Source organism: Peromyscus leucopus, chromosome 11 (genome assembly GCF_004664715.2).
Source record: "Peromyscus leucopus breed LL Stock chromosome 11, UCI_PerLeu_2.1, whole genome shotgun sequence".
Classification (NCBI taxonomy): Eukaryota; Metazoa; Chordata; class Mammalia; order Rodentia; family Cricetidae; genus Peromyscus; species Peromyscus leucopus.
In genome coordinates this window covers 7,941,076-7,953,304 of record NC_051072.1, presented here as the reverse complement: position 1 = coordinate 7,953,304, position 12,229 = coordinate 7,941,076, and the positions used below count along the sequence as shown (strand labels likewise).

At 42.4% G+C, this 12,229-nt stretch overlaps 1 protein-coding gene across 2 annotated transcripts in view; it reads left to right on the top strand.

Moving 5' to 3' along the window:
- Nucleotides 1-12,229, top strand: part of Retreg1 (reticulophagy regulator 1) — a 134,540-nt gene that overhangs the window by 120,124 nt on the left and 2,187 nt on the right. For both annotated transcript variants that reach the window (XM_028868174.1, XM_028868175.2), the window contains 5 exons: nt 5,449-5,575; nt 7,668-7,752; nt 9,220-9,357; nt 10,727-10,791; nt 11,033-11,159. In XM_028868174.1, coding sequence (XP_028724007.1) covers nt 5,449-5,575; nt 7,668-7,752; nt 9,220-9,357; nt 10,727-10,791; nt 11,033-11,159 — 542 coding nt within the window. The remainder of the gene's footprint in view (nt 1-5,448; nt 5,576-7,667; nt 7,753-9,219; nt 9,358-10,726; nt 10,792-11,032; nt 11,160-12,229) is intronic.

The window sequence follows — 12,229 nt, the reverse complement described above, 5'->3', positions numbered from 1 at the left end:
GTGTCCTGCACCGTGAAGCCACAGACAGCCCTTGAGAATTCCATCAGGTTACGTGCTTAAGACTGTAGGTCTTTTTACTGGGCATGGTGGCACGTGCCTGTATAATTCTAGCACACTGCGAGTATAAGTCTGAGAACTAAGAGTACTAGGCTAGCTTTAGCTACATAGCAAGTTCAAGGCCATCCTGGGCTACATGACATCTTGTCTCAAATCAAAAAAACCTCAAACTTTGCTTTTGCTAACTCTATATTTTTAAAGATTATGTATATATGTGTGGGTCTGTGCACATGACCACAGGTGTCCAAAAAGGCTAGAGGTGTAGGATTCCCCCCTGGGGCTGGAATTTCAGGCAATTGTGAGCTGCTTGAGGTGGGTTCTTGGAACTAAACTCTAGTCCTAGAGAAGTGTAGTGCATGCTCTTAACTGCTGAGCCTTCAGTCCCGCCCCGATAACTATAATATTAAAGGAAAAGTACACACACACACACACACACACACACACACACACACACACACACACACACAAGAGGTGAGAAAAGCCATTCAGACCCATTTGACTTTTTGCAACATATTGAATGACTTTGAATTTGTGTGGCCCTTTGGGAGCCTGCTTGTAAACACTACCCAGAGGACCAGGGTGGAGCTTCACTCAGGGATGAGTCTTCTTGGGCAGTTGGGTACTCCATCAATGACTGTGGATTTGAGTTTTTTCTAGTCGTATTGGTGGGATGAGGAGTCCTTTTGGCACAGACACTCTTCTTTCTCGACCTTCCTTACAGCCGTTTTCTGGTGTCTGAGGTCCTCACAGGTGCAGCCATCAATCAATCAGCTGAAAATTTCAGGGGATCCCCCTGCAAACCTACTGAGTACCCTGCCTCATGTATGGCATTCTATTCACCCCATCTTTGGCCTGCAAAGTCTTACCTCTCGGATCAATTCAAGGAGCTGGCAGATTCCATCTGGGTGGCTCCTCTCTGCTCTGGGGCCTGGAAACTCTTTAATGCGGAGGAGCTGGGCAATATTAAGATTCTTTGTTCTTCATGTCACTCTCCTTCTTCACCCAATGCCCAGAAAAGGGAGTAAATCTGGCTCCTGGCATACCAGTCTCTCTCTCTCTCTCTCTCTCTCTCTCTCTCTCTCTCTCTCTCTCTCTCTCTCTCTCTCTCTCTCTCTCTCCCTCTCCCTCCCTCCCTTCCTCCCTCCCTCCCTCTCCCTCCCTCTCTCTGTCTTTTCTGTCTCTCTCTCTGTGAGTGTGTGAGTGTGTGTGTGTGTGTGTGTGTGTGTGTGTGTGTGTGTGTGAGAGAGAGAGAGAGAGAGAGAGAGAGAGAGAGAGAGAGAGAAGAGAGAATTCCACATAATTGGCTCACAATGACTCTTAGGATAAGAATCATGTGGCTCAGAAGGACCTGGGACCCTTATCCATGCAAATTTCTCAGCTTCCCCCAAACTGCTCATTCAGGATCTTCTTCAGTGAAGCCCAGGCCCATTTCAGGAGCTTGGGTCCAGACTCACCCACTGTAGAAGTCCCTCAGACAGCATGCATTTACTAGTTGGAGTCTACCAAGACCATTGGCTTCAATTTTTTTTCAGGGCAAAGCTCCTTCCTGTTGATAAAGGGGCTGCTTGTCCAATGAGCCATCTTATTATGTTTACAGGGGAAGCCATAAATTCTTCAGCTGTTGACAAAAGATGTTGAGGCTAAGGGTTCATCAGTAACTTGCTTATTTTGCTTGTAGAATGTCACTTGTGCAAAAATACCAGAGTGCTTTCTTTTGAAGGAAAACTTAGGCAAATGGCATTGAGCCATTTTTTTTTTTCTTTTCTTTTGAGAGAGGAAGATTTGCAGGTTCTAGGGCTAGGCCTCTTTGGAAGCTGGTGTGGCTTCGAGGGGACAGGGATCTGTGGAGTGACTTAAACAACCGTGACTCAAGGCACAGGGGACAAGGGGAACTGAGGCGGGGAGGAACCAGGGGTGGCGCTTCAGTGGACCTTCGCTGTGGCTGCACTGTGACACTGGCTTACTGGGCTGGGGAACACAAGACGCTGGGAGAGAGGGAGGGAGAACCCACGAGGAACATCCGCTTTCCTCTGAACCTGGAGTTGGCGTGTCCTGTCTGAGATACTCAAACTGGTGCTCACTTAATTCCCTCCCCTGGAGGAGCCTTCATCATAGAGGGCACGTAGTCTTTGGTTAGGAACTCGGTAACATCTCAAACCGCTCTGAAGGCTAAAGTGCATTTCACTTCCCTATATGGTAGCTGGGCCCTGCCTTGCATATCCATTAGTACCAAGGACAGTGATGAGACGGCATCCACGGGAAGGATGTTTCCAGTATTCACAGAGATGATTTCTCTGTATGTTCCCCAGGCTTTCTAAGAAAACCTAGAGTTCTGTGATGGAGCAACTGTGTGCGCAGACGTCACTTGTACACCACCACCAGCGCCACACACGGGCCTTAGTTTCCGCTGAGTACTGGATTCTGCACATGCTCTGCTTTCCTGGAAAGGGCTGATCTTGCATGAACCCACACTGGTGTTGGTCAATCACTGCTCTTTCCTCTTCATTCCTAGAAGTGGGGAAACAAGGAACGTTCCTTATTCTCAATAACATGTTATTTTTTATTTTTTAAGGATAGCTCTGAATTGATTTGTCATTGGAAGAGTCACACTGTTTAAGCAGAACTGTATTGGAAACCAGGAATCTTGTTCTTAGGTCTTGACTGTCTCTAAGTGGGTGAGACAACTATTGTAGGTTTGACGTTTGTCTTCTATAACATGAAGGAATATGAAACACTGACATTATGTCTGACTTCATTCCAAACTGTATAATTCTGTGTTACCCACCCAAACTGTGGTGACATCAGTTAATGGCTGACTGACTTGGAGAGTGTAGAGATGTGTGTTCCTATAATAATCACTGTCTAATTTGTTTTTAAAATCTGATTTTTATGTGTATGGGTTTTTGCCTGTATTATGTCTGTGGACCACATGCAAGCCAGGCGCCTGTGAAGATCAGAAGAGGTAGTTGATCCTTGGAACTGGAATTACAGATGGTTGTGAGCTGCCATGTGGGTGCTGGGAACCAAACTTGAGTCCTTTGAAAGAGCAGCAAGTGCTCCTAACTGCTAAGTTAGAACTACATAGTTTTTAACAATAAACTCCAGTGATCAATTCTTTTGGGTCCAAGTCTCATGTAAAACATGTTTCTTCATCTCTGAATTCAGATTTTCTATTCAAGTCCTATCAAATTTTATTTGGTACAGTATGAACATTTATTCTTGTCTCCAACATTGATTGCCTTTTCCCAAAATCATTTGGTTAGATAATATTTTGAAGCTGTATACAATGAATTTCTGTTTGGGCTTGTAACAGTTCAATTGTCAAGAAGAACTCCTTGTTATGCTAGTATCAGTGTTAGAAACAAAGGGATGTGCTGTTTGAAATGTCACATGAGACTTTCTCAAAATGGAGAAATTGAGTGGCTTCTCACATCAGTAAAAATCTGTTATGAGGTAGATATTTTATTCCCAGAAAATGATGTAATCTGTAGACAGAGTGAGAGAAACAATAACACAGAGATCCAAGCTTTAGAAATATGAGTGTGTTCATCATAACGAAAGGCACAAAGGGGAGACTTTACCATATTTCATTGAAAATATGAACAAATTAACAGATTATTTCCACTTGAAGTCCATCAAAAAGACCCTTAACATGATCTCTGGAGAGAGAGAGAGAGAGAGAGAGAGAGAGAGAGAGAGAGAGAGAGAGAGAGAGAGAGAGAGAGAGAGAGAGGAGAGAGAGAGAGAAAGAAAAGAGACAGACAGGGTCTAGGCTGGCCTTAAATTTACTCTTCAGCCAAGATAGGCCATTGGCTTGAAATTCTCCTGCCTCAGCCTTCTGGTTAGCTGAGATTACAGGCCCATATCACCAGGCTAGCAAACCTTATATTAAAATTTCTTTAATTAATTAAAAAAATTGACTTACTATTAAAAATGTTAACAAAACATATATATTCTGTTATTCTATATGTACATAATTTCCCTGTAGCTGAGCACCAAGAGCCAAGGTCATTTTGCTTTGGGGCCACTGGGGTTGAATCCAGGTGTCAGCCTTGTTCTGAAACCCTTCCATGACAGTTCACTAATGCCTTCTGCTGGGGTCTTCACTGAATTTGTTGGTTATATACCCGTGACTCTGTGAGGGCACAGCCATGGCAGGACGAAGTTCCCTCTCAAATAAGGAATTTGAGACGATTTATCGGAACTTGCATTTTCATGAGTTAGGATTGTGAAAGTATGTCTTAGGAGATCGATGTCACTGTCTTGTCATAGAATGGCAGAATTCGCACATATCTTCCCTCTAGAGTGTTTCTAGTCTCAGGTCACTGAGATTCTTGTGGGAAAACAAGGGCAAGGTCATGGCACTCTGCCAGCCTCCAGGCCACACTCAGCACATTCGGGATGAAAAGATACTTCAGGAAAAGAGGGAGCATTGGGCTGCTGAGGTGGCTCAGCAGACAGAGACATTGACACAAAACCCCTCCCAACCTGGGACCAATCCTCAGAATCCACTCGAAGGTGGGATCAGAGAACACACTTCACACTTCGAGCCTTGACTTCCACTTCCACTCTGTGGCATGTTTAACCACACATATAACACAGCATAAGCATGTGTAGGCCCATGCATACTAATTTTGTTTCAAAAGTTAAAAAAGGGGGGTGTTATTGTAAGACCCTATCAAATTAACAGCTTTTCTGGAGTGGACCAAACTATCACGTATATTGAAAACACATCGTTTGTATTATTAGTAATGATATGTCCAGTGTCCCTACTTCTTTAAACATGCTGTGGCTTCCTATCTTTAGGACTGAAGTTTTCAGGTTGGGGATTTAGCTCAGTGGTAGAGTGCTTGCGCCCTGGGTTCAGTCCTCAGCTCTGGGGAAAAAAAGGACTGACGTTTTCAACAAGAGCTTCTGTGCCCAGCATGAGCTGTGGCTCCTCCCCATGACTTTATCCATTGCTTTTCTCCGGTTCTCTTGACCACCCTGAGGCTAGACAGGGTAGCGCTTTAACCTTTTCCCATCCTAGGGTTTCTACTTACTGTGGTGTTCTGTAGTCAACAGTTGGGGTAAAGTGCTAATTCATTCCAGATCTGAGCTAAAAGATGACCTCTTTAGAAAACATGCCTCAGAGCCCCAGCCATGTCCTCCCCAATGTTCCCCATGTTGTGTGATCAGATAACTAACTGTATAGCTTGTTGTTTCTCTTGGTTGTTGATTATCTGACTGGTTGAGCCCTCTGAACTCAGAGCGTAATGAAGCCAATGGTAATCTTCAATAAATATTTGTTGAAGCCATGAGTGTTCAGTATCCAATAAACACTGGTATTGTTGTTGTTGCTGAAGTTCAATTCCATTCTCTCTCTCTCTCTCTCTCTCTCTCTCTCTTCAGCTGGGAGGTTATCAATTCCAAGCCAGATGAAAGACCCAGACTGAGCCACTGCATTGCAGAATCATGGATGAATTTCAGCATATTTCTTCAAGAAATGTCTCTTTTTAAACAGCAGAGCCCTGGCAAGGCAAGTTTGGAAATACTCAGTGTAACGTGGGGACAAATGAGGTGACGTGTTTTAGCTGGCAAAGGCTCTCTAATTTGAACATACTATAGCATAAGAGCTGGCTTCAGCAAGGCTCAGACATGGTCACATGTGAGGCTCTTAATCATTTATATTTTGTAGAAATTGATGTAGCTCATTACTAGAAGGAATTGTGATCCGGGTTTGCCATACTTAAAGCCAAAAAGGAATGGAAAGGGGTGTTACTAAGGACTTTGGTTGTCATCTGTGGTCTAGTTCTGAAACCAAGACAGTTGAGATAAGCATGTAGTCCTTTTAGGGTTTCAGAGATAATTGAGCCTCATTTGCAATCTCAAAATGTAGTAGAGATTCTGGTTTGGTTTATTTTAAGGAAACTTGCCGAATGTGGTGGATCACAGTGATCCCAACACTTTGGTAGGTAGGAGGATCATGACTTCAAGGTCAGCCTGGGCTGCACTGCAAGATGCCCGTCCTGAAATAAAAGAGAGAGAATGAAGACCCAAACAAACTTTGGCAGAAACATTCATTGTGCTCACACAACTGGAATAAGGGTTTTTTGCTTTTTTGTTTTTTTTCCGATGAAGATAAAGACCCACTCAGAGAAGAGTCCCAAGTGATGAAAGGGATTGTGTGGAGAAGTGCATACTGGAAGACTGCGCTTCATTTGAGTGGGGGGCAGGGCCATCAACAGACCTTGCTGCTTCCTGCACTGCTTTTAAGATTAAATTATCCACCGGTAGTTGGAAGGTAGAGCTAAAAATATCAGCATTAAGCTCTCCCTGTGCTGTGTACGGGCAGTCTCAGCACTTCACCAGTGTTAAGTAATAGAACAGCCCTTGGGAACATGTGCAATTGAACAGGCAATGCTTGTATTTGTAAGGATTTCCTTAACCACGAACAGTCAGTGCTAGAATTGATCCACATGAGGGGCTTGACGGATTTTAGTGCTTCTTTGACCAACATTGACACGATCATATGTACTTTTAGAAGTCCATAGAAGCTTTTGAGCTTGAAATGCCGGCTTTGGATTGCATTCATGTGCCCCAAGTCCATTTCTTCAAAACATAGGAGATAACAAATCCAGTTGCAAAGCCAACTTCTGGGTGTCTTTATTGCCTTATTTTTTCCTTCAACTCCTGACATTTCTTCATTTCTACAATTCCATATTCTTTCAAGGGCCCATGCTTTTTCTGAATTTGACTCTTAATTTTGTCCCATGTGTTCACCCACACTCTCTGTTAGCCAAATTGAATGAAATACCCGTTAACCTGAAATTTAGAGTCCTTGTTCTTTCTCTTAATCAGTCCTTGGCCAGAGATATGTGTCTCTTCCTATTTTTTTGAAAGCCCCTCCATGAATTTGCTTGGCAGTTTAATTCAGCACTTCTATTTAAAAATTAGATAGTTTATGAGTAGAGTGTAAAAAGCAACTGAAGACTTAAAAGAGAAGACTTTTTTCTGTCTTGATGTTTCTCGTGTGAATCAGGACAGTTTCCTATAGATTGTTTTAACATTTCTTTCTCATTGACAGAGAGAAGGAAAAGAATTAGATATCACTGCAGAAGTTCCATTTCATTAGCGTTTAGTTTTAAAGTAACCTAGATGTGGGTGGATACAGTTAGGAAGGATTATGATGTTCACAGATTGATGCCAGAGGTGTCCCAGCAGAACAAATGATGTCAGATTCATCTAAGTACTCTTATCGCATGTTTTGACCTGTCTGTGGATTTCAGTGGTTCTGTGGTAGTAGTTTGAAGTATGGATTTACTTAGGAGGCTGAGTAAAAGTTGTTCCTGGGACATGTGACTGTTTGAGTCTCTGGCACCTGGCAGTGATATATCAACAGGCCTGAGTAAGTGAACTTGTCATTCTTGGGGACAGAATTAACTCCCCTGCCTGCAAATGAATTACAATGAAGTGTTAAAACACCTCTTTAGTGTTCCTAAGTACAAAGGGTGCTGTTCAAGGAACGTGTGACATACATAATAGAACACAGATAGGTACATATCGTGCAGGTGTTCTACAGTGTCTTGCTGTTTTGCGTAACTGGCCCATGCTATTTCTGTTACTTCTAGTTTTGTCTCCTGGTCTGCAGTGTGTGCACATTTTTTACAATCTTGGGAAGTTACATTCCTGGAGTCATACTCAGCTACCTACTGTGTAAGTATGTTTTGCTTCTTGGTGTGATGCATACGGCATCACTAGTGCTTATCAGATCTTCTGTAGTTTAGAAGAGGAGAGGTGTGCTCTGAATTACCAAACAAGTCGCCCAATACATGACATTTCTCTTGTCTCCTAGAGACAGTTAGATGTAAACAGTTGGAAGAACAGATGCAAAATGCAGGATCATAAAAATAATGTGAAATTATATCACTGAATGTATAACTGAGCAGTATGCTCCACTCTGCACATACACTGGCACTTATGCATGTTCTGTGGCACCAAAGATAAAATCACAATGAGATACCACTTGTCAGAAATGTCAAGTAAGAAATGATATAAAACAACCTGAATTCTCTCTTGTTGTTGGTAGGTAGTTGGTAGAATGGGGCAATTGACTCAGAAAACTGTGTGGCTGGCTGTCCCACAATTAAGTATTTACCCAAGATCCTTCAAAATAATGGTTAGTGAAAAAGTAGATCAGTAGTTGCTGGGGATGAGTTGGGTGGGGTCAGAGAGAAGCAAGAGACAGAGGAAGGATTAATAAAGACATGAGGATATTTGCTTGCAGTAAACCATTTACTTTCTTGATTGTGTCAAGGACTCTTAGTTTTTTACATGTCAGGACTTTATGTATAATTTGTTATATGTGAATTATGACCTTGAAAAAATCTTGAAATTAAACATTCTGCTTTTCCTAAAATACATGAAGATCTGGTGCCCTTACCTTCGGGCCAGGCAGTACATCTGCTAACCTCACATTTCCTACTGAGGCTGGCTTTTGAGTTTCACTGGGCTCTAATGATAACTGAGTAGGAGAGGACATGGCCCAACAGCAACAAAATAACAAACACTGAAGATACAGTGCGGCCAGTGTGGCTCTCAGCCTTTTTCTTGTCCTCCTAATGCATGGCACACCTAGCTGATGGTTGGAGCTCACATTCAGTCTTCCAAACAGAACTTGATCTGCATTATGTAGGAAATAAGTAAGAGAAGTGCTGGGAGAGGAGAAATGGAAGCAAGACATTCCTTAGCCGGTTTATACTGAGCTTCAACTACAAGCCCAGCAACCCCATGTAACACCATCCCAGTATCACTGAGAAGAAGCTAACAATAGCAAATGGCAATAATAAATGAAGGTAATAGTTTAGTTGAGACAAGTGGTTATCTAAAATTTTCAGGGTAGACAATTAAGGCGGAAAAAAAAAAAATCAACCTAATCCCAAGTGTAAAAACAATAGCTGTGAGTATAGTGTGTGTGTGTGTGTGTGTGTGTGTGTGTGTGTGTGTGTGTGTGTGTAGTAAAATGCATTTTCATCATAGAGTAAGAATAGAGAACTTACTTGATGGAGGGATTACCCTAGAGCAGTGTTACTATTTTCTCCATGAACTAAACAGTGTCTTGTAAAATACTAAAATATAAGCACTCAAAACGAACGCTACCTGTATTATTTTCTTCTATTTCAGTACTGTTTGCTTTTTTGTGTCCGCTGTTTAAATGTAACGATATTGGACAAAAAATATACAGCAAAATCAAGTCCATTCTATTGAAACTAGATTTTGGAATCGGAGAATATATTAACCAGAAGAAACGCGAGAGAGCTGGTAGGTCAAGTTGGAATATTGGTTCTATATGCGGAATGAGGCTTCTGCTCAGTGGTACTGTAAAAGCTAACCCCCCAAAGTGTGACCTGTGTGATTTTTCTTCTAGAGGCTTTGATTCTTTTCTCAGACATAAAGTTGAGTAGATTGACTTTTAAAATATACATTGTACATGTTCCTAATGACTGCGAAGGTGTGATTTTGAGGGTCAGAGGTGGGGGCGGGGCGGGGAGGGGGAACCGCTGCAAACATGTCTGCTGGATAGGACACAGCAGCTGCAGTCACGAACTCAGTTAAGTAGAGATACCAGCACAAGAAATGCACAAGTCTGTGCCTGTCAGCATTTCATCCTGGAGGGGGAAGGGCTCCCGAGCTCCCCCTGATGGACAGTTAACAGTGGCGGTGGGGAGGCTGTCACTCTGCGGTCATGTGACGCTGCTGCGTTGCTGCTGTGCTGCCTGTGTTTCAGGACATAACCTCCCACCCATGATCATCCAGGCAACCCTGCTTACACTCAGGAGTCACACACGATAACGACAAGGAAGGGGGAAGGAGGCGGGGGTGGGGGGGGGAGAGAGGAAGGGCTTCAGCAGGAGGATGGGGAGGAGACCGGGTGATAGGGAGGGGAAGGATTCAAGTCCATTATACACATACACGAAACTGTCAAAGAACAAAAGCATGAATAAATCACAAAATACACACATTGCAGGGGAAGGAGAAAGGGCTTCAACAACTGTTTTGTTGTTTGTGATGCACGTTTTTATTTGGGTTGGATTACTGAAAATGTGAAGGAGAAAGGGAAGTGTGGAAGCCATGTAAAAGCAGACTAAATTAATAAGGGAAAGTAAAAGATGGTTCCAGTGTGATTTCTTTCTTTCTTTCTTTCTTTCTTTCTTTCTTTCTTTCTTTCTTTCTTTTCTTTTTCTTTATCTATCTATCTATCTATCTATCTATCTATCTATCTATCTATCTATCTCTCCATCCATCTATCTATCAATGATTATCTATCCACGGCTTTAGAGTTTCTTAGACTATAGCATGCACCAGAATGACCTGGAAGCAGCATGCAGCATAGAGTATGGGCTCATACTCGACTCAGGACGTCTAGGACAGCAGCCGGGAGCCTGTTTTGCCACAGAATCCCCAGGGCTGCTGCTGCTGCTCCTGGGTGGTGCTATGAGAACACAGATGCCCACCATTTCCCCTGGAAAACAAATGTTTGCAAATATGTGAAGCTTCTTCAGAACAAACAATTATAGAGCAGAGCTAGGATGTATGGCTGGTTGTGAGGAGAATATATATTAAAATAAATGCAGTATATTTTAAGCTTGAAAAGGAGCTAAATGTTTCCCTTTTTTTCTTCCCTCAACAGAAGCAGATAAAGAAAAAAGTCACAAAGATGACAGTGAATTAGACTTTTCAGCTCTTTGTCCTAAGGTATTTTTGGTTAATTTGTTTCTGTGTGGTTCGGCCATTTATTTACAGAAAGTAAAATAATTGTCCTAATAGATTTATATATAGCATGGGTTATCCTGTTTTACAAGATTGTTGGATAATCTCAAAGGAAAGTGCTCATTGCTTTTTTTTTTATTTTAATTTAGGGGATTAGTGTGGACTCTTTTTTAAAGTTTTTTTTTCCAGTTTATAAAATGTGCCACTGTTATTTCTGTTGATACAGATTAGCCTCACAGTTGCTGCCAAAGAGTTATCTGTGTCAGACACAGATGTGTCAGAAGTCTCTTGGACTGATAATGGGACCTTCAACCTTTCAGAAGGCTACACTCCACAGACAGACACTTCTGATGGTAAGCTGATGTTCCTGGATTCTCTTACTTTGATTGGTATTGAATACATGCAACACTACTCAAATTCTGTCAACCACTAAATGGATAAATAAAATGTGGACTATTTGTACAATGGAATACTCATGGATTAAAAAGTGAATGACATACTGATACGTACTATAGCATGTGTGAACCTGGAAAACACTGACATCATTCCTATGACATGGTCATATCTATCCTCTTTGTCTTAAGATAGTTACCGTCTTCAGGGAAGGGTGGAATTAGGATGGTGAACAGTATTTTAGTTACTTTACCCATTGCTATGGCAAAGACCCAATAAAAGCAACTCAGAAAAGACTTGATTTGAGCTCAGAGCTTAGGGGTAAAGCCCGTCAAGGCGGGGAAATTGTGGTGGTGAGTGCTCCTCTAGCTGCAGTAATAAGAACATGAGGCAGCTGGTCACATTGCATCTGCAGTCGGGAAGCAGACAGAAATGCACGTTGCTGCTCGGCTTGCTTCTTCATTTTCTGGTCTTTTTATTCAGTCCAGGGCCTTAGTTCATGGGTTGGTGCTGACCACATTCAGGGTGGGTCTTCCCTCCCCGTTATACCTCTCTGGAAACATCTTCATTGACATGCCCAGAGGTGTGTCTCCTAGGTAATTTTAAGTCCAATCAAATCGACAATGGAGAATATCAGAAACATCAAAACTTTAGTTAAAGCCCATAGCTCATACATACTAGGCGAAGCTGATTGTTCTTGCATACACTTTCATGTGATAGGAAAGCCAAAGGTACAGGAAGAACGTATAGTGTTTGTTTACTTGCCTCTGCAGAGATGATTCTGGTAGACCAAGGAAAAGGTAATTTTAAACAGCTCTTCTTCTTTTTTTTTTTTCCTGCAAGACAGGGTTTCTCTGTGTAGTTTTGGTGCCTGTCCTGGATCTCATTCTGTAGACCAGGCTGGCCTTGAACTCACAGAGATCTGCCTTGCTCTGCCTCCCAAGTGCTGGGATTAAAGGCGTGCGCCACCACTGCTCAGCTCTTTAGACAGCTCTTACTTCAAGTTTCTTCTAGCACTTATGCATGAATC